Here is a 26251-nt window from a genome sequence, read left to right on the forward strand (position 1 = left end):
ACGGTTCAATATGAATACGTGTATCATTACACCCTTAATATATATATATATATATATATATATATATATATATATATATATATATATATATACCACACACGGTTCGGCACGCGCTGGGACCCGGTTGGTTCAACTTAAATATGACAAAATACCTGTAATATGGTTTGCTATAAATAACAGGTAAAACAAAAACCCCTAATAAATATGTTTTTTTTTTCTCTGATTTTCTTTTAGAAATGATAATTTAGGAGCACATAAATATCACAACTATTTTAACTGCGCACACCATGCATAATTAATGCATTATGATGATGTATTATACTTGCGTCATGACGCAGAATGTGTTTAAATTAGTCCAACATGACATGTTGTCCAAACTTATGATTTTTCGTTGATTGTTTTCGTTGATTCACGCTACAGGACAGATCGCTGTGCTGTTCAGACTACATTACTTAATTGTCAACAATTTGATTAATGGATTATTTAGTCAGTTATTCAAGTTCTCCATTCTATTAAATTTGGGGCTACTCTGGGAACTTTCTTCATTGGCTCTTTGTACACCGCAATAGCTCCCTTCATTCTACTCTCATTCCATTGATTTAGCTTCTTATTTCTCTCATTTCCCTCTCTCTCTCTTCCTCACGCTTTCTGTTGCCATCTCTTTTCCTGATGCTTTGATGCCATTGTTTTCTGTAATACATTTCATTGAGTTAATTAAAGGCCATAGATATTTTCATATTTTAGCTTAGAGTCTGCGTGTACAGGGTGTGCATGGACAAGGTGTGCATGTACAGGGTGTGCGTGTACAGTGTGTCTATGTACAGAACGTTGTCAGTTGTTGAAAAATAAATAATAATAATAAAAATGTCAACACTGCATATTTTGTTACTTGAAGAGATCACAAACATAATTTTACAGATTTATGTCCTTAACATTAATCTAGTCAGAATCCTTTGTCCCTGACCTTATTATGCAATTGCCAGGGAGCTTCTTGATTAAAAAGTCCCCCACCCCTTTCTGTGTAATTACCCCCATGAAGTCATGTGATTTTAGACAGATGACATCCATGCTAGAATTATAGTAAAATTCCTGTTCATTACACTGGAGTTACCTGAATTCACCCTACACATATCTTGCTAACCACAAACAAATGCCTTTCAGTTTGAGTCTGTGGAATTTGGGATTAAATGATTCTGCAGCGATTTGTACAAATACAGACATGTTTGCGAATAAAAATGTTCTGTTCTGCATTCATATACAGTGTTGGGGTAACGCATTAGAAGAAACTAGTTACATAATCAGATTACTTTTTTCGAGTGACTAGTAAAGTAACGCATTACTTTTTAATTTACAAGAGAATATAGTTAATCATCTAATAGTAATAGTTACTTTTTCAAAAAGTATAGATGCATTGTTTGTGCTGTGTGAACATGATGTAGTTCTAGAATAAATGTGACTGTGCATTAATTAATCCCACTAAAAAAAAAAAAAAAAAAAAACAGATTAGGTATTCACCAAAATGAATTAAAACAGTGAAATGCAAACTTTAGAATATGATGCAAACCTGCTATAATTAAATGTTAAATTAAACAAATGTATCTAATCCCATTTTATTAACCAGTGTCTTTGCTGATGACCTTTGATGATACTTTGGTACGTGCTACTAAGCAAAAATGACTTTAGATTAACTATTGTGCTTTGTTTTTTGTTTTTGTTTTTTTGAATTGTTGAACCTTCTTCTCCTGTGTTCTACTGTACAGACGTGAATTTACTTTTCCTTCAGGTTTATTCATTATACTTTTTGGTGTGAAAGAGCTATTACATTTGCAATACGTATAACTTTTTATATTACAAACATTCAAGCCCTGCTCATATTTAAAAAGTAACTCAAAAGAAATGTAACATTACTTTCCATAACTAAGAAACATAATTAGTTTACATAATTAGCTTTTTTAAGGAGTAACGCATTATTGTAATGCATTACTTTTAAAAGTAACTTTCCCCAACACTGTTCATATATCATAAATTGCTCATGCAAAAAAGAATCCATGCATAAGTGGTTCAGGTGACACACATGCATTTATTGACGTCTAGTTTGAGTATATCTTTTTCGGTTCATTTGGATTTCGATACTTCATTTTTGCAGTTTACAGAATTTAACGTCCCCCCACACACACAACTACCAACGAACAAGGCCCAGTGCAATTAATTAATGTGTACAGGATTTGAAAAAAAATCGCAAATGTGCTCTGCCCGATTAATAATTAAAGTTTTAGTAGAGTTTCTTTCATGATGTTTTTTTTTTCCAGTCTACAGAAATAAGCTGAGTTTTTCTCCTTTTTTTCCCCATCCGCTTAGCTCTTGATCTAATATATGCCCCCTTAGCTTTTCTCATATAAATTTCATCCAGCTGTGATTGCAAAAGTAATAATCTTGATCTATCTTGACCGATCTAAAATTGTATATACTGCAGTTCTATGACTGTAATTCTTGATATTTCATCATAAATATTTTGACAATAAGCGACACAACCAATGACTTTTCAATTCATTTAGTCAAATGTGAATATTTTGTTTAGAATTTCATAAATGGTTTTTAACATAATGTACAGTATGTAGTGAAGGACAGCACATAATGTCTTAAATAATACATGTTTACACACCTTTGTGCAAACCTTTCTGTTAAAATCAACACAATGAATGAGTAAAAGTTAACAAAAAACTTTATCCCAGGACTCACCCATTAATACGTAAATTCACAGTTGTCATGAAGGGCAAAATTAGCTATATAGACCAAAATCATTTTTTGAAACCAGCTGTAAACATGTTTTTTTTTTTCTGCTCTAAAATTGGGCATTTTAACATGGAGAGTCTATAGTACTGATTCCCTTTTGCAGCCGATGAATTACAGTTTTAGTCACTTCCTTGTTGGCTTCACCAAAGAGAGTCGCTCGGGATTTTTGGCTTGATGAAAACCAAAGCGAGCCAGCTGGGGCTAGAGGAGAGGTTATGAACAAAGGCAGATCATGTTGTGTCAAGATGAGTTCATGCACATCAGCAATGAGATGTCTGGAATACGGAAACATTATACTAAAGGTTTTGTTGAGTGAAGAAAAAAAAAAAAACTTGTTTCAGTATGTACTTGATCCTATTTAAACATGCGCCCAACTGTTTCTCTTATTTACAGAGGTCTTGTAATTTCTTAGAAGTGAAAGAGAGAATGTCAACTGTAAAATGAAACTTCTTACATTACTAACATGACGGATATATCAGTCTTACCATTTTCATAATTTATCACTTTGGGTTTGTCCATTAGTTGACTGAATACACTCCATAGGTTAGATAGAATTTTAGGCAGATTAAGTTGATCGTTAGCTATAGTTTTTGCATTGATGTACTGTATGAAGGTCCTATACATCATGTCATTTTCACAACCCACTACTTTCAAAACTGTTGTTTAACTATACTACAATACTTCTGTCCTAGTCTCATTTTCATTCCTGTCCAAAATTAAATGATCCTACATGACTAAGCATTCATAAGAAAATGAATATAAAGTAACAGATTTAACCCTTAGAACCTTTTCTAAATATGTGTGTTTGCTACAGTATTTGGATGTGTAAGAAGATCAATGTAACACTTCAAATTAATGCAACAGGATTTAGATTTTTATGTACATTAAATTTGATAAGTAAATTCCCTCAGAAAAAAATGTGATCAGCTTCACTTTATCATTCATGTTCTGTTACTATGTTTCCTCACAGACTTATTTTTTTGGGCTACAACTCGATCTCGTTCGGGTAAGTTTTTTTTCCCTCTCAAATGTGACCACACCCATCAAAACATTCTTTAGTAAATAGCTATGAAACACAATCAGTTAATACTTTCTTATTACTGTTTCTGGAAATAAAGTTTCTGTAAAAATTCTGTTTCTTTGTAAAGGCAACATGCATGCTTAAAAGAGATCTGATAAAAAAAAAAAGATAATCAAAGAAGGGATGCAGTTTTTCTGCATTGTAACTTTATCTCTGTTTCAGATATAAAGAGATAAGATTATGCCCCAAGTAAGTACTGTCACTGCTCATAATCTTTCAAAACATACACCCATATCATTTACAGGAGCACAAATACACATTAATGTACATACTGTTTGACATACCGTACAACAAGCAGTACATGAGTTCAAACTATTCCAAAATATTTTAAGAATGATTTGTGTGTCACAGGATGTTCTTGAATGCGGTTTATGAATGGAGATAGTAAATGGCATAGAACACACAAAAAAAAAAAAATAGACGTTTTTTCTGTGTAAAGGTGTGAACATTTATTTTAATAAAAGAGAATCATACTTTCCCATCTTAATAGCAAATTGACTTGTGGGGATTTAAAGAGTTAGAAATATATTGAGTTGCGTTTAACCCAGAAAATTCCTTTTACATTCCACATACTTAAACAACTGATAAGGCTTTGTTTAAATGTAAACTATTTTTTATCAAATGAATGTAGTAGGCCACTATATATACTCTGTAAACATTCAAATACGCTCACATACTTGCCTATAAATACTTGCCATTGCCCACAATTAACGGTGCAATAGATTTTGGAAAATGCTAACATTAGCCCAAAGCTAATGTCCCACCCTCCCTGCAATCGCAGTCCAAAACCACGCCCCCGAACGCATTTATGCCACCAGAGACAACATTAATACAATAGGCTACATCACTGGTTTCCAATTCCAGTCCATTTTCTGAATTGAAGTAAACCCCTGCTCAGGGAGTAGGGAGCAATGAACACAGTGTAGGGATCATATCGATTGGAACACAGTTAATTCATGTAGCTCGAGTTGGTCATCTGAATCATCATTGTAATCTGTGTGTTGGTCATCCAAATTGTTTGTTAACCAAGTGAGTCATGTGTGGGAGATCACCGGAATTGGGAACCGCTTGGTTACATTGTGTTATTAACCAACGAGAAAACTTTAAAAGTACTACAATACTAGGAAGGAAGGTTGTTGACGTTTGCCTGCCATTCTAGCTCTGATACATACGTTGACAGGCAGGTAGGAAAGCTATTTAAAACACACATCCCGAGCATTTTGATTGGATTTCTTGGTCCTACACCTTCCACAGAATATAGATAAATATACAGATAAATAAATTTAAACCATTTAACTTATTGATTGCTATCGGGATGTGAAGAGACTTTCGAGCAGTATAACAAAAAGAATTCTGAAGTCAATCACCTATTGCACCTTTAATATGGTAGATTACATGTTAGTTGTTATGTAGCTCTATCACACACACATGTTCTTTTTGTCTTGCAACTGCACACATTTTTTTCAATTGCTAATGGTGCTTTACTGTGGAGTAAGAGTTCTGTGGACAAGTAGAATAGAATATAATAGAAACATGCAAACCACAATAAACACAACAAAAGTTTTAAAGGGGTCCTATTGTGCTCTTTTACAAAGTCTTGATTTTGTTTTGGGGGTGTACAAGAAAAGACTCTCACACTAGGTTGTTCGAAAAACGAAATTTTCACATATTTTACATTATTACAACACCTCTGTCCCCAGTCTGGCATGAACGGCTCAAATAGTTGCTGCATCTAATCAAAGCCCAGCTTCTGAAATATGAAACGTGCTGTGATTGGTTATCTGGGCCAGGGTGTGTTGTGATTGGCACAACTCTGCGCCTGGTCAGGGAATGTCATGCCCAAGTGATTTTAACCCGGATGATTGTTACCACTCTAAGTTTGTCTGCCTTGGGATAGCTCACGTGTTTCCAACATAGTGATAATACTCACTGCCTTCTGTAGTGCAGCCCAACCAGGTCTCAATATTTATGATATCACAAATCCCGGAAAATATGTTGTAGTCCAAACGAGTTGTTCCTTGTGGTTTTTAAAAAGTGATCTAAATAAAATACCAAATAGACTTAATAGAGCTTTTTAACATTGCAGATCTTTTTTATGCTCAAAACAGCAATAGTACAGAATAACTAAAGTTGAATAATTGAAAAAGCGTAATAGGACCTCTTTAATATTAAAGAAAGCAGTTATTCACTGATTCTTTATCCCATTTCTTAGCCTAACACAAGAGCACCAGGAAAACTCGAACTTGCAGTCACCACAAGGGTGAGTACAAATATGTTCATCAACAGTTTTGCTCTTATTTATTTTGATGTTTTTGTGGAGTTGTTGTACAGTAAGCCAAAGCTCATATATGTAATTAGCATCTTTATTTTTTATTTCTTCAGGGTTTTTGTCATTCACAACATTTCTTTATATTGTTGAATTTCTTACCCTCTTTAAGATCAAGTGTGCAGATGTGTAGCCTGTCTTTTGTCTTCTTGTCAGATTTTGTTTGACACAACTTGACACAATTTTGTAATATTGTTATTAAAATCGTTGCTAGTTGGTTTGGTTCATGACTTTTAATTATTTATAATGAATGTGAAAAATATATCTGAAACCAAGGCTTCTAAAAAAAGGGCAAGGGCACTAAATAAAGATATAAAAGAAATGCATATGAGTCACTACAGAGGACCAAAGAATGTGGGAAGGTGTGTATGGACTGAGTAACTCTGAGGTAGCCTATTGAATAGCTTCATTCACGTAGCTCGAGTTGGTCATCTGAATCGGGTGTGTTAACTAAGCGAGTCATGTAAAATATATGTATGAGCACTGGAATAGGGAACCGCTGGGCTACATTGTGTTATTAACCAACGAGAACATTTTAAAGTACTACATTACCAGGAAGGAAGACCAGGTTGTTGACATTTGTCTGCCATTGTAGCTCTGTCTGCACAGCATGTGTGAATGGGCTAATGACGTATTCTGTCTGCGCGAACAGTGTGCGCAGAGGTATGCAGATACATACGTTGACTGGCAGGTAGGTACGAAAGCTATTTAAAAAACACGGACCAAGCGTTTTGATTGGATTTCTTGGTCCTACACCTTCCACTGAATATAGATAAATATACAGATGAATAATTTTAAACCACTTAACTTATTGATTGCTATCGGGATGTGAAGAGACTTTCAACCAGTATAACCAAAAATAATTCTGAAGTCAATCACCTTTAATATGGTAGATTACATGTTAGTTGTCATGTAGCTCCATCACAACATGTTCTTTTTGTCTTGCAACTGCACATCTTTTTTTTTCAATTGCTAATGGTGCTTTACTGTGGAGTAAGAGTTCTGTGGACAAATAGAATAGCATATATAGAATATAATAGAAACATGCAAACCAACAAATGCCACAAAAGTTTTAAAGGGGTCCTATTGCGCACTTTTACAAAGTCTTTATTTTGTTTTGGTGTGTACAAGAAAAGGCTCTCACACTAGGTTGTTTGAAAAACGAAATTTTCACATATTTTACATTATTACAACACCTCTCTCACCAGTCTGGCATGAACGGCTCAAATAGTTGCTGTATCTAATGAAAGCCCAGCTTCTGAAATATGAAACGTGCTGTGATTGGTTAGCTGGGCCAGGGTGTGTTGTGATTGGCACCACTCTGCGCCTGGTCAGGGAATGTCATGCCCAAGTGTCAACCTCCCGCTCGCTTTCATGAAGTCAACACAGAAGTGACGCATGTTTACAGCCTGGATAAAAAACTTATTTTGGTCTATATAGCTAAGTCAACACAGAAGTTATGGATGTTTAATGCATTTTTTTTTTATAACTAATACATTTAAATTATATTAAGCCTTAATGGGCTGCATAATTAAGGGCGTGGCCACTTGAGTGACAGGTGGATTGCCACTGCTGACTAGGTGGGTGTGGCTTCAGCAACCAGCTTCTGCCTTTATCCTAGAGTGACGCGCTGCCAAGACGTCTGCTTTGTCCACTTTGAGCTTCTGAAACCCTCTTCAGAAATCTACGGGTGACGTCAGGGACACTATGTCCATTTTTTTTATACAGTCTAAGGTCATGCCCTTTACCATAGCTGCCAGCTGCAAGTTTCAGTGTAAATACTGAATCAAAATCAAATCAATTTGAGCGTGATTTTAACCCAGATGATTGTAACCACTCTAAGATTGTCTGCCTTGTGATAGCTAGAGTGTCTCCGACATAGTGATAATACTCACTGCTTTCTGTAGTGCAGCCCAACCAGGTCTCAATATTTATATCACATCACAAATCCCAGAAAATATGTGTTGTAGTCCAAATGAGTTGTTCCTTGTGGTTTTTAAAAAGTGATTTAAATAAAATACCTAATAGAGCTTTGTAACATTGCAGATCTTTTTTAGGTAACACTTTAGAATAAGGTTCCATTAGTTAATGTTAGTTAATGTATTAATTAACATGAACAAACAATGAATAATACATTTATTACTGTATTTATTCATCTTCGTTAATGTTAGTTAATGAAAATACAGTTATTCATTGTAAGTTCATGGTAATTCACAGTGCATTAACTAATGTTAACAAGCACAACTTTTGATTTAAATAATGCATTAGTAAATGCTGAAATTAACATGAAGTAAGATTTATAAATGCTGTAGAAGGATTGTTCTTGCTTAGTTCATGTTAACGAAAGTAGTTAACTAACATTAACTAATGGAACCTTATTCTAAAGTGTTACCCTTTTTTATGCTCAAAACAGCAATAGTACAGAATAACTAAAGTTGAATAATTGAAAAAGCGTAATAGGACCTCTTTAATATTAAAGAAAGCAGTTATTCACTGAATCTTTATCCCATTTCTTAGCCTAACACAAGAGCACCAGGAAAACCCGAACTTGCAGTCACCACAAGGGTGAGTACAAATATGTTCATCAACAGTTTTGCTCTTATTTATTTTGATGTTTTTGTGGAGTTGTCGTACAGTAAGCCAAAGCTCATATATGTAATTAGCATATTTATCTTTTATTTCTTCATAAAAATATTATAATGTTTTTTTGTTCAGGAGCATTTATAAAAATATAGAAATTTTCATTCTTTCTAAATGTGATGTAGCCTATATACTGTTGGTACAAATAAAAAAGAAACCGACTCGACTGAATAAGCAGGCTGTGCACATGACACTTTATTTCTGTGTGACTGATTTTCATTTCTGATAAATTAATTCATTATGATCAATGTATCACTTATCATTGTAAAACATTGATGCTTTTGGATTGAAATCTTTAACAAAGCATGCAAACAAACAGCCGCTTTTGTGACTTATTTCTTTGTTTTCTATTCTATTGTATTAGTCCCACCTGGCCCGTTTAAAGCACAGTGCTTTAAATGACAAGACTAGAAAGAGCAGTGAATGCAATGACTTTTCTGCTTGAAAGCAGATGTTAACAGGCAACCAGTGAAACTGGTAGAGTTTGGGTGTGATGTGCTGCAGACGTTTAACTTAATGTCAGTTAAGACATTGTGATGTCAATATCCCTGTTCAGCCCACAGTAAGACACACCATTCACAGACATTTGAAAGTAAGCAGGAGGTCAGGACAGTTTAAAATAATTTCTGATTGCAAACTTTGACTATTGGAGATGAATGCAATGTGTCACAACTGATTATTTTACACTGTCATTATTTTATTCTACAGGCTTTCATACAATCAGCCCAGTGTAGTTGGGTAAGAACATACACATACTTAACCTTTTTATATTATTTATTGATGTTTTAATACTATCTTGCATTTCATGCACATGTTTATTTGGTCTTTTAAAACAGCCTCGATGGCAAAGTTATTGCCGTGACACCATGGTTAGCCCCTATTGTATGGGAAGGAACTTTTGATTCAGTCCTGATTGATTCAATCTACAAACAACAAAACATCACTATTGCAACCACAGTCTTCGCTCTTGGAAAGTGAGTTTTTTTTTTCATCTCTTCCTCTTATCTTCATAGGCTTTGAATTTAATTGTAGCATTTAATTGTAAGAGTCAGACAATTAACAAATATGACATATCACACATTTTTTGTTTGTTTTACTGTTTTTGAGAGAAAAATAGGTCTAGATTTATCTTCTCTGTGGTGTTACCAGTTTTTCCTCTGAAACTGCATGCCAATCTATTTATCTAATGATAGATCCTGTTCCTGGAGTTTAGCTCAAACTCACCTGAACCAGCTAATCAAGATTGTCAGGATCACTAGAAACTCTTGGTGTATTCTTCTTTGCATGAAACAATTCATACAAAAGATTAAAATCAGCACCATAGCAGATTCATAGCATGAACAAGGGCTCAGGGTGGTCCATTAAAACCCATTATACAGGCTTCACCAGCAGTGGGGCACTCAGCAGTGATGGACATCCAAGTCCACAAGGGCGGAGAGTTAGCAAGGCAAATGTTAAAAATTTTAATTTAGAACATTTCCAGAAAGCAAGTGTGTTGCATAATAACCATAATGACCTCAATGACCGACATAACTTTTAAGGTATGTAGCCATAGCAACTTACTCTCTGATCAAACCTACTTTTAAAGACTTAGAAGCATCAAAAAACAATAATTATTGTTGACTAGAATATATGCAGATATGCATTCAAAAAGTAATAAGCTAACCATGGTTTCTTGAATATCCTGCTTTTCCTCATGTCTGAGCCAATCCCCACATTACAAAAGGCAGGTGTGTTCGAACTAAATTCTCCAGAAAACAGCAGAATTAGACACTGTTGATCTAATGTTTTGTATGGTCTCAAATGTACAGCATATACAAGTTTGCCCTGGAGCCTCCTTATGGTGAATACATTGCCAAAAGGGTGTAAAAAAAAACGAAAGGATTTTTCGTTTAAGTCATTGCTTTACATTTCAGCCCCTCTTTTTCCCCCCCAGGTACACACAGTTTCTTAAAGTTTTCCTGGAGTCGGCAGAGCTGAATTACTTTGTCGGATTTCGTGTGCATTATTATCTGTTCACCGATCATCCAGAACAGGTTCCTACAGTGAAACTGGGTCATGGTCGTCAACTGACGGTGTTGAAAGTGGCTAGTTCTAACAGATGGCAGGAGATCACTTTGCGCAGGATGGAAAAGCTGGAGAAACTGATCGAAAGTAGATTGGTCAATGAAGCCGACTATGTTTTCAGTCTTGATGTGGACACAAAGTTCTACGGCCCATGGGGGGCAGAGTCTTTGGGTCGTCTTATAGGTGTGATACATCCTGGTTACTATCAAACAGCGCGTCAACATTTCCCATATGAGCGCAGACCCCAGTCTCAAGCGTACATTCCTGTTGCTGAGGGTGATTATTATTATGGAGGAGCTGTGATCGGTGGCTCAGTGAAAGATGTACATAAGGTTGCTAAAACCTGCCGGGAGCAGCTGGACATTGATGCAGCTAATTCCATTGAGGCGGCATGGCAGGAGGAGTCTCATTTAAACAAGTACTTCCTGTATAACAAACCCAGCAAGGTGCTCTCACCAGAGTATCTGTGGCAGGACTTCAAACCTCACACAAATGAAGTCAAAATCATTCGCTTTTCTCAAGTTATTAAAAACTATGCCGCAGTTCGTCCAAACCCATAAGAGCTGTTAACTGAAATGTACATATTTATGCACTTTATCTGTAATTCGTCTGTAAACACCCGTCAGGCATTCATGTAAATGTAACAGAAGTTTGTAATTGACTAACAAAACCTGTGGCCAAATGTTTTTTCCTCAGGTGTTCATCAACATTTTTATTGGTCCTATCGCAGGTTATTTAGATGAAATGCATAACATTGTAGAAAAAGAGATTTACAATTCAATTGAATCAATGAGAAATAAAACAGTCTGTCGTTGTTGTCATACTTTAACAGCATGAATGCCCTATCAGAGGTATTTCTTCCCCTCACCACACTGCCATAAAGAGTTGGCAACTGATCCCAAATGCTGGTTATCTGGATACTCACTTATCAGTACATTTGCAAAGACAAAAGAGAAGGCAAAGAAAATGTGCTTTGTGCATCGAAAACCAACAATGCTGAAAGATTTGAATGATGTTTTTCATTTAGTCAAAATAAGAGCGTGTTGTTGTATATATCAAATTCTGAATTTGTATGTTTGTGAGAGATTTTTTTCACATTTATTCTCATTTTTATCACCTTGATTTTGGTCATATGAGTTCTATCTCGAATGTATGTGTTTTATAACCCTTATGCTGTTCTAAACAAAGTCTTGGTGTTAAAATAAAATCAGAACAACAACTGTTTGGACTTAAAAATTCCTGCCAGATAAGACACTACAGTGGCCGAGAGAGCTGAGTGCGCTGCAAATGAATAGGTATGTGTACAACTGTAGTTATGGTAATTGGTTGTGTTGCGTGTATTTGCAGCACATTTATGTATTTGATTGTGATGTGTGATGTGCAGCACAACTGCAACTTGCTTTATTTATTTGCACGGGTTTTATTTAAAATGCAAAGTAACTTGTAAGACTAGTCTAAGCAGTTCATGAACACTGGCTCTTTACGCTTTTTAATAACTGATACTGCTGCTGTTTAGAAAAAGTTTTCACTTGAACACTGTTAACACATTAAAAGCTAATCTGAACTAGACACTTGAAAGCCAGTGACAGCTGATACTATTAATCTCCAACCAGTGTCATGAATATGTGACAAATGTAGTATTTTAAGTTCTCTTTCTGGGTTTATGTAACCATAACTGTGTTTTTTTCTCAATCCATTCAAGTCTTGCCAATCTAAATTATAAATAGTACGTTCAAAGTCAAGATTTTGAGATGGCTTTTAAGATTACTAAATCCCAAAACGACCCTCTATTGGATCACCACATCTTGTAAATGAATCAGGCTATCATTGAGAGGGATACCACCGTGGCATTTTATTACATGGCCAAACATTACTCTTAGCCCAAATAGCAGACTTTAATTTCATCATGTCTCATTAATTGGTTTATATGCTTTATTTGCTTTGGGTTTCATTAAGTGCTTTGGAAAGAATCTCAAAGCTCATTTAGAGTGTGCCAGGTGAAAATCCCCCATGAGCCAACACACAATAACACTGACATGGAAATACTTCCCGTCTGGGAATAAGTATAAAGCACTGGGAGGAACAAATAAGGCCAGATAAATTAAAGCACTAAATGTATAAAGTCACTTCCTAACGTCTAACTGTATTATTAACTAAAATTATATATATATATTATTCTTCTGGTATGTTTTAAGCAAATATAGTTTAAACTTATTTATATTTCTCTCATTAAACACTGACCTTCCCAATGCTATAACAGCTGATCAGTTTTTGTTTAGTTTTTTCATGAGAAAATTTTATGCAAAGCAGTGAAAGTTTTATTGATCTTATAGAAATATCATTGAAATTCAAAGTAAGTTCAACTCTATATATTAAACAAGCTAACAAATACTGACCTTGTGAGTTTTTTTTTTCATATTTAAATTGCTATCAAACTTTGAATAAAGGGACTCATGAAAGTATTCAAATGTGTTTTTACTTGAATTTCATGTCTGTTTGCATTATAAATGTCTTGCTTGTTGTAGTGCCAGGATATATTACATTTAGTGACACTGGTCTAGATTGTATTTCTGGTATTAAAGGGATTGTTCAGCCAAAAAGGAAAATTCTTTCTTTAATTACTTACCCTCATGTCGTTCCAAACTCGTACATTCATTTTGATGAAATCTGAGAGCTTTCTGACCCTGAACAGCAATTGAACTGACATGTTCAAGGCGCAGAAACAAAGGAAAAACATGGTTAATTAAGTACATGTGACATCAGTGGTTCAACTGTAATTTTATGACATTACGTCAAAGGTATTCAAATTAATTTTACGGAGATGAACAAAGGTCTAACAGGGATGGACCAGCATGAGGATGAGTAATTAAAGACATAACACTCATTTTTGGGTGAACTAAACCTTTAATTTTTCAAAACTGAATTAAGAATGATCTTTACTTAATTTATTCATTGTTTGCTGCAATTGTTTACATGCTGCCTAAATTTCTAGATGACGTGCTGATTTCATGCAACCAAAATGTCACTGAATCTGGCAATATCAGCCTAACGATTTATATAAAAAAAAGCCATGTTAATGGTATAGATGAAGAATATGTTCTAGAAAATACAATTGAAGGTTACCACATCTTTTTAGTATATGCCATGAACTTTTACTGTTTTCCTCTCGCCACCCTGTTACAAATGTATTGTCAGTGTCAAAATGTTTGTGTAATGTTACGTATAATTATATCAAACAAGACATTCGGTCTATTGTATATGGAAACAGAGTGAATATCAGCATGATGGTTCCATGTTAAAGGTCAACAAGTGATGGCCGAAGATACTGTAATTAAACATTAAACAACCTACAGTAATATTGAGCTGTAATAAAAGCAGTTAGTTCTGAATGGTGCAGTTTAGTACCTTATTCTTAGAGTGTAGTAGGACAAGATTCTTCATCAACCTCATTTATCTAGTAACATTTTCTCAGGGTTCTCATGTGACCATTTTTTTATAATGTTCCCCAGAAGAACAAAAATAATGTTGTATTTATGTAAAAGGTTTCCGACTCACTGACGAGATGTTCTACCCCTAAAGGTCCAATTTAAAAAAAAAAAAAAAAAAATCCTGAGAGTTTTTCCTCAAACAGGCCAGATAAGTATATCAAGGATGTTTCAGAGTAAAAATAAATTACTTGTTTTCATATGTTAAACCTGGTGTAACTGTTTTTTTTTTTTGGTTCCTCTATTCTAAAGCTCGTTTTCTTCTGTCTATTGTTTCCAAACTTTTTCTTCCCATTGTTGATATTTGAAGTTGAGGTTTCACGGTCATGAGCAAGGTTCATTATTGAGTCAATTCACACATTTTGCTTTTATTTTGTTTACTACAAAGTTCCAGATCTCAAACGAGTATTCATGAGTTTCACATCTTACATGCTCAAATACACCACAGTAAACAGGAGTTCTAAGAATTATTTGAAAGGTTTCAGGCTCATTATACTGTTCTCATCAATCCGGTTTTGGAAGTTGTTGTTTATTTTTATTTTTTTGTTTTTTTTGCATTTTGAGTTTCAATTGTTGTGCTCACCCATTACAGAGCCACACCCTAATGTGTCTATTTGACTTGAAAATGTCCCTCTCACCTTGACAACATGCTCCTCCTTCCTTGATATATATCTATATGGCTTTTTTCCTCTAGCTAATGCTTCAATCTTAAACTTGACATCAGTGAGGACAGAAGTATTCCGGGAATAATGGTGCTTCGTCAGAGTTTTCTCATCATTCTTGCGTTCTTTGGGATGGTATTGTGTGGGTATGTAATTACTTTTCAGTAATATTAGATAGTTTGCCTTGGTGTTTGGTTTGTGAATTGATGTGACAATAATGCAGTATCAATGAAAACTCATAACTGTCTAGAACAGGGTTCTTCAATTAGTTTTACCAAGCCAAGGGCCACTGACCCTTTGTGTGTGTGTGTGTGTGTGTATATATATATATATATATATATATATATATATATATATATATATATATATATATGTGTGTGTGTGTGTATATATATATATATATATATATATGTGTGTGTGTGTGTATATATATATATATATATATATATATATATATATATATATATTTATATATACACGGTTACATGTAAGACAGGCTGTCAGTCATTTTTTTTTTTTTTTTTTGTATATCCGCCTAGTTTTGTCATTGGTAGTGGTTCTATTTTTCCATTCTGTTACGTTTGTTTTATTTACAGATTTTTCAGCAACATCTACGTGTGAATATTTATATTTATGCATTAGTAACACTGACCTGAAAACAACCGCGTTACAAAAAAAAATTGAATTTTGTTACACTAGTTCAGGTTCGTGTTTGTTAAAAAAACACGTTAGTGAGGCGAGATGAGCCCTTGGGTAAACCCATCAATCAAGCTTTCTTTTTCTTAGCTTTTGCCAAGTGACTATTTGTTTAGAATGTGTCCTAAGTAAACGAAATAATTTATGTGTCATAAATAGACATGTTCCTCGCCGGAACATTTAACAGGGAAGCTATATAAAAACGTGAATAAAACAAGCGCAGAATAATCCGTTTTTAAGGTTGTTGGACTCGATATATAGTGTTCCTTAGGAATCGTGTTTCTTGACATTTAGGAATGCCTGATTTAGACGTCGGGAAATAGGCTACTTAAAGCATATTTGCCTGTGAACACATTTATTAAATACAAAATAGGTTTGGTCTAAATCCGGTTGAGCACTTATATTCATGTTATAGCCTATATACTGTCATTTCGCCGATCCCAAAAACGTAGGTTAGGTAGTGTTTATTTAGAAACATCCAGTCATGCATAATTTAGATGGCAAATATTGTCAATACGACATATAACAATATGGTTTGATTTTTCTAAATGCCGTGCGTCGCTGGCTGGTCAGTTTCTTTCTTTGAATGGCAGTGATCCATTTGCTTCTCTTTTCTGCTTTTGGTAGTCTGTAAAATTATACCTTAGATTTCTTGTCAAATCTATTTGTACTGTCAATCGCAAAGCTCTTTATTGTTTTAGATGTGTGAAAACCAATGCTGCCATTTAGTCTTTTTGCCATTCATTAGGCAGAACCGCAGGCACTCCAGCTGACGGTGACGTCACGTGCATGCCCTCTATAGTTTACAAAGAATCTAGAATACCTTGAAAGGACTTTTGTTACATCCCCTTTTTGTCTAAGGGTGACAGGGGAGTAACATATGCTACTAAACTGGAATGAGAACACATCAGTAAACGTTTATCTGCAATCCCAGCGCTCACACACACACAGAAACTCTTCAAGATTTTATTTACAATGTAGAGTCTATGTACAGCAGTTAAAAGAAAGGGAAATTAAGGGTTTAATAGTCTGCAGACAAAAATAAATATCACTATAACCGGTAGAACAGGCTCTCTTGAAGAAGCACTAAGGCTCTGATAAGAGCACGCAATATTAAACAAGTACAACAGGATTTCTTAAAGAATAATGAGAAATGAGAGCACACAATCTTCAATGAGATCTGGGAAAACGGACAGGCCAAACTCTTTCTGGTGAACAGCCCACTTCCTCTGTTCAGATACAAGCTCTCTATCTTATAAATATATTACTTCTCCTAGCCAAATTCCATATCCACAAGTGTAAATGCTCCAATAATAAGCCGCATTTTAAGGTGTGTAAAATGATTGCTTTGTTTTTATTTATTTATTCATTTATTCATTTGTTTACTTAATTTTGTTTTCGGATTTATTATGATGATGATTTTTTTGCATCTATTTATTTGGTTATAATTGGGTTTTCTTTCCCCTGGCTGTTATCTACAGTATGTTCCTTGTTAGATTAACTAATATTATGATGTATTTCTATTTACATTTGATTTATCGTTGGTTAATTAATAACAAAAAAATTTTGATCCACCATACTGGAATGTCAAAGCCAGTCCATGAACACTTTAGAGAACTTCATATGCATGTAAGAATATCTATATCTTCAGTAGACTTCAGAAAATGCTTTTGCTAAACTAACACAATACAACAAGAGGAATCCCACAAGGCATTTAAAATGTAGGCCTACTATAGTTTAAAAACTAATTATACATATTAAAAACACAAACCAAGACATTTTTACCTGTGAAAGGCTAGTTTCTTCAGGAATAAAAATGTATTCTGTGCAATGTTGTTCTATCATGAAACTCATTGAGTTTCATTGTGAGTGATGACATATAGACAGTGTTGGGCAAGTTACTTTTAAAAAGTAATTAGTTACAGTTACTAGTTACTTCTTCCAAAAAGTAACTAAATTAGTTACTCAGTTACAAATTTTAAAAGTAACTAGTTACTTAAGAAAGTAACTATTGCGTTACTTTCAAGTAAAATTAAATTTTAAATGCTCAAATGTGACCCCACCTCTACCCCTCTTTAAAGGAACTTAAAATACATGTGCATGTTCAATTATTTATGATAAATCTGAATAGTATAATGAAATGGACACTTAATACAATACATTATTAACAGAAACATGAAACATTGTACACACATCTGAAGTGAGACTAGCCTCCAATCAAATTCCATGTATGTAGATATTATGTTTATATAGTGGATCAATGCAAATAACACGATAGATTTTTGGGAACTTTTGATATTTCCTTTTATTGTTTCTTTAATTTCTTGAAGGAAAAAGTAATGTATACTTCTATTTAGAGAAGGCTACTGTTGGATTATTTGGGCTCGTCGCCATACCTGTCTCTCGTTGACTGACTGGCTTGTGTTGTTCCTTGTGTGTCCTGTCCTGTCCGACTATGCGTTATGATGGGTTGTTCGCAATTCATGAGCGTTAGTGATGATGGGTCGTTCGCGAATGAGCGTTAGTGATGATGGATCGACTCGTTCGCGAATGAGCTTTTGATGAGTCGTTCGCGATTCGCGAATGAGCCGACTCTAAGAGCCGGCTCTTTTAGTTGAACTTCGGGAGCTGGCTCGCATATCTGAAGAGCCGACTCTATTTTTTTTTTTCAAATTTAGCCTATAGAAATTAAATAATTATGTAATAAAAATTGAAATATTATAGTCAAAGTCATTTAAAGAGCCGTTTGTGAGCCAAAGAGCCGGCTCTTTTCAGTGAGCTGAGTCAAAAGAGCCGAATTCCCATCACTACTATGCGTGCTTTCGAACACCCGCCCAACTCTACCTCTGATTGGCTTACAATGACATTTTACTCTACCTCAGCCAATCGTCAGCATTTATGGGCTTGTATCGTGCTCTGCCCACTAACCAAGGAAGAACAGTAAAAAAAAGTATTTGCCTCTCGCTCAGAGATCTAGTTGGTCTGATGAAAAAAAAGAAAAGCTTCATCATCTGTTATAGTAACGCGCCGCATTTTTTGGCAGTAACGGTAACGGCGTTATTAAGATGAGAAGAGTAATCAATTAGATTACTCGTTACTGGAAAAAGTAATGCCGTTAGTAACGCCGTTATTTATAACGCCGTTATTCCCATCACTGCATATAGACCGTTCCAAGATGGCAGATGTGTCGAAGTGTCTGATGATAGATAGATAGATTCAATTCATTATGCTGCATTTTCTGTGTACATGACAAACATGAGAAATAAAACTTAAATGTGATCTCTGAGAAACCCAAACAGTCACACATCTTTAAACAGTTCACTCCTCATAAAGTTATATGTCTTTCTTCACAGGCTCGTTTACCTGAACACCAACCAGAACAGGTGAGTTTAGTGCAGTTAGACAAACACAGTTCAGATGGTGTGTATGTGTTATTCTCTTGATTTTGGAAAGTTTGCATTGCTAACATTTTTTTTTTTTTTTTTTACTGTTTTAAGTTGCAAACCGGAGATCATAGAAAAAGTCATCACCAAGTAAGTAATGATATAATGCACATACATAAACACCTACATATGCACAACAAATTCTCAGGTCTCAAGGTAAAATTTTTGTATTATTTCTGAAAGTGTACATACAACAGTGTAGGGGAGTAACTACAAGTAACACTTCTAGCTTAACTAAATTTTTCAGTAGCTTTACGGTAGCGATGCTAAGGGGTCATATGATGCTTTCTAAAGATCATTATTTTGTGTATGTGGTGTAACAGAATATGTCGACCTGCTTTAATGTTCAAAAAACACATTATTTTAAAATACTGTACATTATTGTAGGTCCTCTATGCCCGCCTCTCTCAAACGTGTCATTTTCTACAAAGTCCCTCCTTCCAACAAGTGCAGTCTGCTCTGATTGGCCAACTGACCTAGTGCATTGTGATTGGCCGAACACCACAAGCACTCATCAGAAATGTAATGCCCCTTTCCATAGTCGCAAGCTTCTTCTTTCAAAATAAATGTAATGACAGTTAATAATGTCCTTGGTTTTACCATCAGTTCAAGCCCGAGGGGGAACAGAGTGGCATGACAGACACAGTGATGAAACTTGTATGTGTTTGCAGTATACAAGTGTAGCAGAAATGAGTCGAATCAGACAAATCAAAGAGTCTATCAGAGCTGTGTGCATTGAAACATGAGCTGAATTCCTCAGGAAGTCATAAATCAGTTCTAGTGCCACAAGAACCAAGCAAGATAACCAACCAACCAACTTGTTCACACAACAGCTTTCAACATTAACACCAATAGAACAATTATTTACAATTTTAATTCGAAGAAGAGATTGTCAAATTTATTGTTCGTGATTGAAATGCAACGCTGGACATCACATGTAAACCCAGGAGATCAAGTTAAATACTTGCATTGACTTCCCCCCACCCAGAAGAACCAGACTGAAATTCCTAAGGGGGAAGGGCCTTCCTTTAAACCTTTGTCTTCACAGAAAAGTCCTTTGCCAGAGAATGGCAAAGAAACCCTTTTTATACATTATATATGGACCAGAATGAACTCAAAAAAAGACTTATGAATGAATCATTCCATTGCTTAACTCCATATTCATTTACGTGTAACCCACACATTTGACTATCATGTTTAATCACTTATTGTGTATGTCTTTTGATAACTATAGAATACATAGTCATGTCTAGTATTGAAATAATCGCATTTTCTTGCTTGATATTGTCCTGACAATCATTTATTTGTAAAATATATCATAATCATGTTATAGGAATCATGTCCAAAATTAGACCCTGTGAGGCAAGAACCACATGCTTGGTAAGATAAACAAATGATTTATGATACCCACCCCAAGAACATATCTGATTGGTCAAGGCAACATTTGAGGGGTGGCCAACAAGAAAGTTTAAATACTTTGGATACGATTAAATTTTAGTCTGCTTTTAGTTCTAGTCTAGCTGCTGCTATTAGCCATGTCGGCTTTTAGTTCCAGCCTTGCTCGTGCTATCAGTCATGCCTGCTCTTAGCTTTTAGCTTTGCTACCTAGCTTTAGCTTGTAGCATCTAGCCATGCGGTTAGTCATCATGGTTCTTTGAGCGCGGTTCCAGCGTGCCTGCCTGCTGCTACTTATGCCACAATGAGAAGGAACACAACCTAGTCTCGTCAAACTTTATTTCTTTTCTTTTCCGTTTGAGAGTTTCGTGTTCTGAGTTAAGTTTTGTAACTTCGACCTCGTCTGCGCGTTTGAACTCCGACCAGCCACACAACTCCAGCTTCAGCCAACGCCCAAGCACGGGCTCCCCAAGACGTCACTTCACTACTGAACTTCCAGCCAACCAGCGACACCGGGATACCCCTTTCAACTGGAGTCCCTTTCACAGCAAACGAAGGCAACGTATTCCCAGATATTTGTTGTGCTGGTGTATCTAATATAATTTTAACCCCATTGAGGAACTCAATGCGAGCGCTAATTACGTGATTGATGGTTGTTCATGTCTATGCAATTTAACGTATTGCTGTTAACTTGGGATTCCATATTTCCATTCTCTTAAACTCATCTTTCCTTAACTTTCGACCTTCCTACAACTTGTGTGAATGTGTGTGTGCGTGCGTTTATGTGTTAGATTAGTTTATATGTCTTAGATTTATCTAATAAAGCCTTATTCATATTGAAAAGAGAAGTATCTTGTGTTTTGTGCTTACAAGTTAATGTCTTAAACTGCCGATCTTGTTACTGTGCTAATTGATAGTGTTTCACTATAGTTTGGATATTAGTATCCAGCGCAGATTTGATGTTAAACGGCTAGTTCACTGAATCGCAGGGCGTCTCCGTGACCAGCCGTGAAACAGTAATTCTGTTCAAATTCCCTTTAAAATCTTAAATGATTCCCTTTGAGCTAAATTGACCTGTTTCCCTTACACAAGCAACTGACGGTTAAGACAGCTGACTCCACTGTGTGACCGTCTCACTCTCGCTCTCTCTCTCACACACACACACACTCAATGTGCAAAACTCCACATTTGAACATGCAACAGCATATACTTAAACTAATAACAAATCATACTTAGCTACAGTAGCTGATTCAGAAGCACCAGATCGTTAGAGAGAGCAAAGTCAGAGTTCTTTAGTTAGCATTATCTAACTGAAAATCATTTCTGCAGAATTTATTCATGTTAATTTCAACATTTCCAAATGCATCATGAAAATCAAAAGGTGTGTTTGTTAACATTAGTTATGCACTGTGAACTAACATGAGCTACAAATGAACTGATGTATTTTCATTAACTAACATTAACAAAGCTGAATAAATACTGTAATAAATGTATTGTTCATTGTATGCTCATGTTAGTTAAAGGTGCTGTAGGGAACTTTTGTAAAAAAAATATTTTTTACATATTTATTAAACCTGTCATTATGTCCTGACAGTAGAATATGAGATAGATAATCTGTGAAAAAAATCAAGCTCCTCTGGCTCCTCCCAGTGGTCCTATTGCCATTTGCAGAAATTCATCCGCTCCCGGTAAGAAACAGCCAATCAGAGCTGTGGTCCGTAACTTTGTTTGTGTTCAAAATGTAGAAAAATGAACATAATAAGCGAGTTCACCATGAATCCATTTTCCAAACCGTGTTTTTAGCTTGTCCTGAATCACTAGGGTGCACCTATAATAAGTGTTTATATTCGGACTATTTTAGATTGCTTCGGGGATACCGCGGCGGAGTAACCCAGTACCTTTGTGATTCTTCATAGACATAAACAGAGATAAGTAGCTCCGGCTACAATGTTCTTCCTCAAGACGCAAGCAGTTCTGTTTATTAACCGCTAGAGCGTCAAAAGTTCGCTACCGCAGCTTTAATACATTAGCTTACATTAATGAAATTTTACTTTATAGTGTTACCATGTAGATGTATAGGCCTACAAATAACTTAGCCTACGTTTATTTGCATCGTTGCATGTGTCATTATGTTATGAAAATTTCACCAAAATCAAGTTCAAATACTACGTTTTTGACCAGCGAATATTCTTTCTCTCTCATTAATGCCACATCAAAGGCAGTACAAGCATAGAATTTACATTTTCATGAACTTGCAGGTTATATACAGCTTTGAAACAGCAACGCTACCATAACGCTACTGAGAAATATAGTAAAACTACTAGCTACTGCCCATCACTGTGGTCAAGCTACAGTTTCAGAGTAGCTTTCCCAACATTGACATACAGTACATGCTAACACAACAACTTAAAAAATACAATTAAAACCATTTGATTAAATTCAGATGAGTAAGAATTTGACTGTTTTTTATCAGGAAAATTAGGAAGCCAGAAAACTTTGCATTGCGCTCATCGCCGGGGTAAGTATAACTTCATTTTCTTTAAAGAGACTTTTTTAAGTTGATACATAAAGGGATAGTTCACCCAAAAATCTAATTATGTCATTAATAACTCATCCCCATGTCATTCCAAACCCGTGAGACCTCCGATCATCTTTTGAACACAGTTTAAGATATTTTAGATTTAATCCGAGAGCTCTCAGTCCCTCCATTGAAACTGTGTGTACGGTATACTGTCCATGTCCAGAAAGGTAAGAAAAACATTATCAAAGTAGTCCATGTGACATCAGAGGGTCAGTTAGAATTTTTTTAAGCATCGAAAATACATTTTGGTCATGAGGGTGAGTTATTAGTGAAATAATTTAGATTTTTGTGTGAACTAACCCTTTAATGACATAAGACAAAACATTCTTGGTTCATGTTTTTTTTTTCTGATCAGATGACTACTGAGAGATGGAAATAGATAAACTGGGAAACCCATGTATTAATTGCGATTTGCATTAATCCCATGAACCGATAAAATGACTGTTGTTCTTTCTGCTCATTCATATGTATTGCAGGCTTGTGTACAACCAGCCCAGTGCGCTGGTAAGGTGAGTATTATGGTTTTAGCATCAACCCTTTAATAGCCCATTTGTCCTGATGAATAGAATGATTACAACGCTGTTTGTGTGTTTTAATGAAGTCGGACAGATGTTGCTCCTGTAACGTCATGGTTAGCCCCAATCATCTGGGAGGGAACCTTTGACCCCACACTGATCGACTCTATCTTCAAACAACAGAATCTCACCATAGCCACCACAGTCTTCGCTTTGGGAAAGTGAGTACCTCATGATACCTCTTATCTTGTATCAGTATTTCTCATTTGTTTCTCCGCTTGTTTTTCTTTGTTTCTGGAAACAATAATGATTAAATGATAAATTAATTAATTCTAACACATATCCCTGTATTTGTTTTCTGTTTGTTAGATACACACGTTTTCTCAAAGATTTTCTGGAATCAGCAGAGGAGCATTACTTTGTTGGATTTCGAGTCCATTACTACTTGTTTACAGATAAACCAGAAGAAGTTCCTGAAGTTAAGATGAGTGAAAATCATAGTTTGACAGTTCGAAAGGTTCCAAGTATGAACAGATGGCAGGATATCAGTATGGGCAGGATGGAAATACTGGAGAAACTAATAAAGGATGAACTGGCCAGTGAGGCCGACTATATTTTCTGCCTTGACGTTGATACAAAGTTCCATGGCCGCTGGAGTGTGGAGTCTTTGGGTCGTCTGGTAGGTGTGATACATCCTTGGTTCTTTGATGCTCCAAGGAATCAGTTCACATATGAGCGTAGACCAGAGTCTCAAGCATATATTCCAGCTGAAGAGGGGGATTATTATTTTACTGGTGCTGCATTCGGTGGCTCACTGGAGGATGTACATCATCTCACCAAAACCTGCTGGGAGCAGATGAACATTGATATTGCAAACTCCATTGAGGCGATATGGCACGAGGAGTCTCACTTGAACAAGTATTTCCTTTATAACAAACCCAGTAAACTGCTTTCACCTGAATATCTGTGGCGGGACATCAATGCTGGGGCAGGCCAAATAAAAGTAGTTCGCTTCACTCATGTAGCTAAAAACAATGCAGAAGTTCGTCCAAACAAGTAGCACCTGTTGCCAGTATTGAGCTACACTGACATGGTTTGACATGGCCTACCACACTGTGAATCTATAAACAGGTAATATTGACTACGGAGAAGTCAACAGCTGCCACCAACAAATTGGATAGTAAGAGACATTTACAGATATTTGTGAAATACCGCTCTATGAAATCCAGGGTAATGTCTCAAAATCTAATTATGAGTTGACCGGCATCAAAGTTTGATTCCAACCATTAATTTATTTCAATTTTGACTGTCTTTGACACTGTCATTAATAAAGATACCAATTTTACATTTTCACAGTGTGTTCTTTACCTTATGAAGGATGAGTTCATCTTGAATAAACACACACAATACGCATATTTACAAATATTTTATACATTTATATAAATAAATTATGAAATGTTTTAATTCAGTTGGTTTGTATTTGTATAAATACATGTGTTTATGAATATACACTTTAACTTAAATAAACACATTACTGGCTATTGTATTCACCTTTTTCTTGTCGTAAAAATGGGCGGGGTCATTTGTGTATTCTATGGGTATGGTTTCCGGTCTCATCTGCGTCCACTCTGTCCAGCTATTTTTAGCTTAACAAAACAATTTGTTTGCTGCTTGATATTGAAAGTTGGTGTGTCTTATCATATTATTTTAATGTTTTTTTTTTAGAGCACACTGGTTATGTAGTGCAAACCGTTTTACCCTTTACTTCATGTTGTTATTCTCCTTGCTTCTAATGAACCTGGAAGTCTCACCCATAGGCTTACTTCTGTGCTGAAGAAAAAGGTGGATAGATGCCAATGACACACTTAACATAACAATTTTTCAACAGTATAAAAAAAACATAATGGTTAGATACATTTTAAGTAACACGAATTAAGCATGAATTCTGAAATATATCAATGAATAAATACAAAAAAATAAATCCATATATATTGATTGAAATATTTTTATATTACTTTAACCTATAATACAGTTCATCGGAATTTGTAGATCTCTAATGCTATATAATTCATTTAAATATACAAAGTCTATGCAAATGCAATTGTGTTCCTAAACCAAATTTTTTTGTATAATACTAATGGAGTCAAATTGCAAGTTGGTTTTTAAGATATTACTATAATTTAGTTTTATACATTTTTTTGCTTGTTTTTTTTCCACCACTATATATTGAACAAATTTAAACAAAACAAGTAACATTTGGGAAAACCAGTATGAATATTGACTGTATGCTATTGAATACTAAGAACTTATAGACCTACTTTCACTGATGCAAACACTCATACACTTTTTTTTTCTTTGTATATATAACTTATTTCTGTTTTCTTGTGTTGCTTCTTGTAGAGAAAAACGTTTTTGAAGACAGAAAAAAGGTTTTGGAAGAAGGGAATTTTTATTATTTATTTTTTTATTTATTTCTTGAAGAGGGAAGAAAATAGTCGAATAGTAAAGAAATCTTAGGACAAAGGCTCATCTAAAAAATGTTATAACATTTGTAATATTTTGACGGT

At 35.1% G+C, this 26251-nt stretch overlaps 2 protein-coding genes across 4 annotated transcripts in view; both read left to right on the forward strand.

The window, feature by feature from the left end:
- LOC127957517 (globoside alpha-1,3-N-acetylgalactosaminyltransferase 1) overlaps nt 1–12126 on the forward strand; it is a 22288-nt gene extending 10162 nt beyond the window's left edge. The window contains exons 3-9 of one of the 3 annotated variants that reach the window (XM_052556088.1): nt 3764–3799; nt 4037–4063; nt 6087–6134; nt 8718–8765; nt 9549–9578; nt 9677–9814; nt 10777–12126. In XM_052556088.1, coding sequence (XP_052412048.1) covers nt 3764–3799; nt 4037–4063; nt 6087–6134; nt 8718–8765; nt 9549–9578; nt 9677–9814; nt 10777–11467 — 1018 coding nt within the window. In that variant the 3' untranslated portion in view covers nt 11468–12126. The remainder of the gene's footprint in view (nt 1–3763; nt 3800–4036; nt 4064–6086; nt 6135–8717; nt 8766–9548; nt 9579–9676; nt 9815–10776) is intronic. The other 2 variants (XM_052556089.1, XM_052556090.1) reach the window with 2 other exon arrangements.
- Nucleotides 12127–15040: 2914 nt separating this feature from the next.
- LOC127957518 (histo-blood group ABO system transferase-like) lies at nt 15041–25223 on the forward strand. The gene is made up of 7 exons (XM_052556091.1): nt 15041–15200; nt 19104–19133; nt 19248–19283; nt 23062–23106; nt 23646–23678; nt 23771–23905; nt 24054–25223. The coding sequence occupies exons 1-7, from the start codon at nt 15142–15144 to the stop codon at nt 24742–24744; spliced, it is 1029 nt and encodes a 342-aa protein (XP_052412051.1). The 5' UTR covers nt 15041–15141; the 3' UTR covers nt 24745–25223.
- The last annotated feature ends 1028 nt before the right edge of the window (nt 25224–26251 follow it).

The sequence above is a fragment of the Carassius gibelio genome, chromosome B5, assembly GCF_023724105.1.
Source record: "Carassius gibelio isolate Cgi1373 ecotype wild population from Czech Republic chromosome B5, carGib1.2-hapl.c, whole genome shotgun sequence".
Classification (NCBI taxonomy): domain Eukaryota; kingdom Metazoa; phylum Chordata; class Actinopteri; order Cypriniformes; family Cyprinidae; genus Carassius; species Carassius gibelio.

Bases quoted from the DNA above. Each gene is read 5' to 3' on its own strand.
- LOC127957518 (XM_052556091.1), top strand. From the start codon at position 15,142: ATGGTGCTTCGTCAGAGTTTTCTCATCATTCTTGCGTTCTTTGGGATG. The intron at 19,134-19,247 runs GTGAGTTTAGTG...TACTGTTTTAAG, and splicing joins CTGAACACCAACCAGAACAG to TTGCAAACCGGAGATCATAG. The intron at 19,284-23,061 runs GTAAGTAATGAT...GTTTTTTATCAG, and splicing joins ATAGAAAAAGTCATCACCAA to GAAAATTAGGAAGCCAGAAA.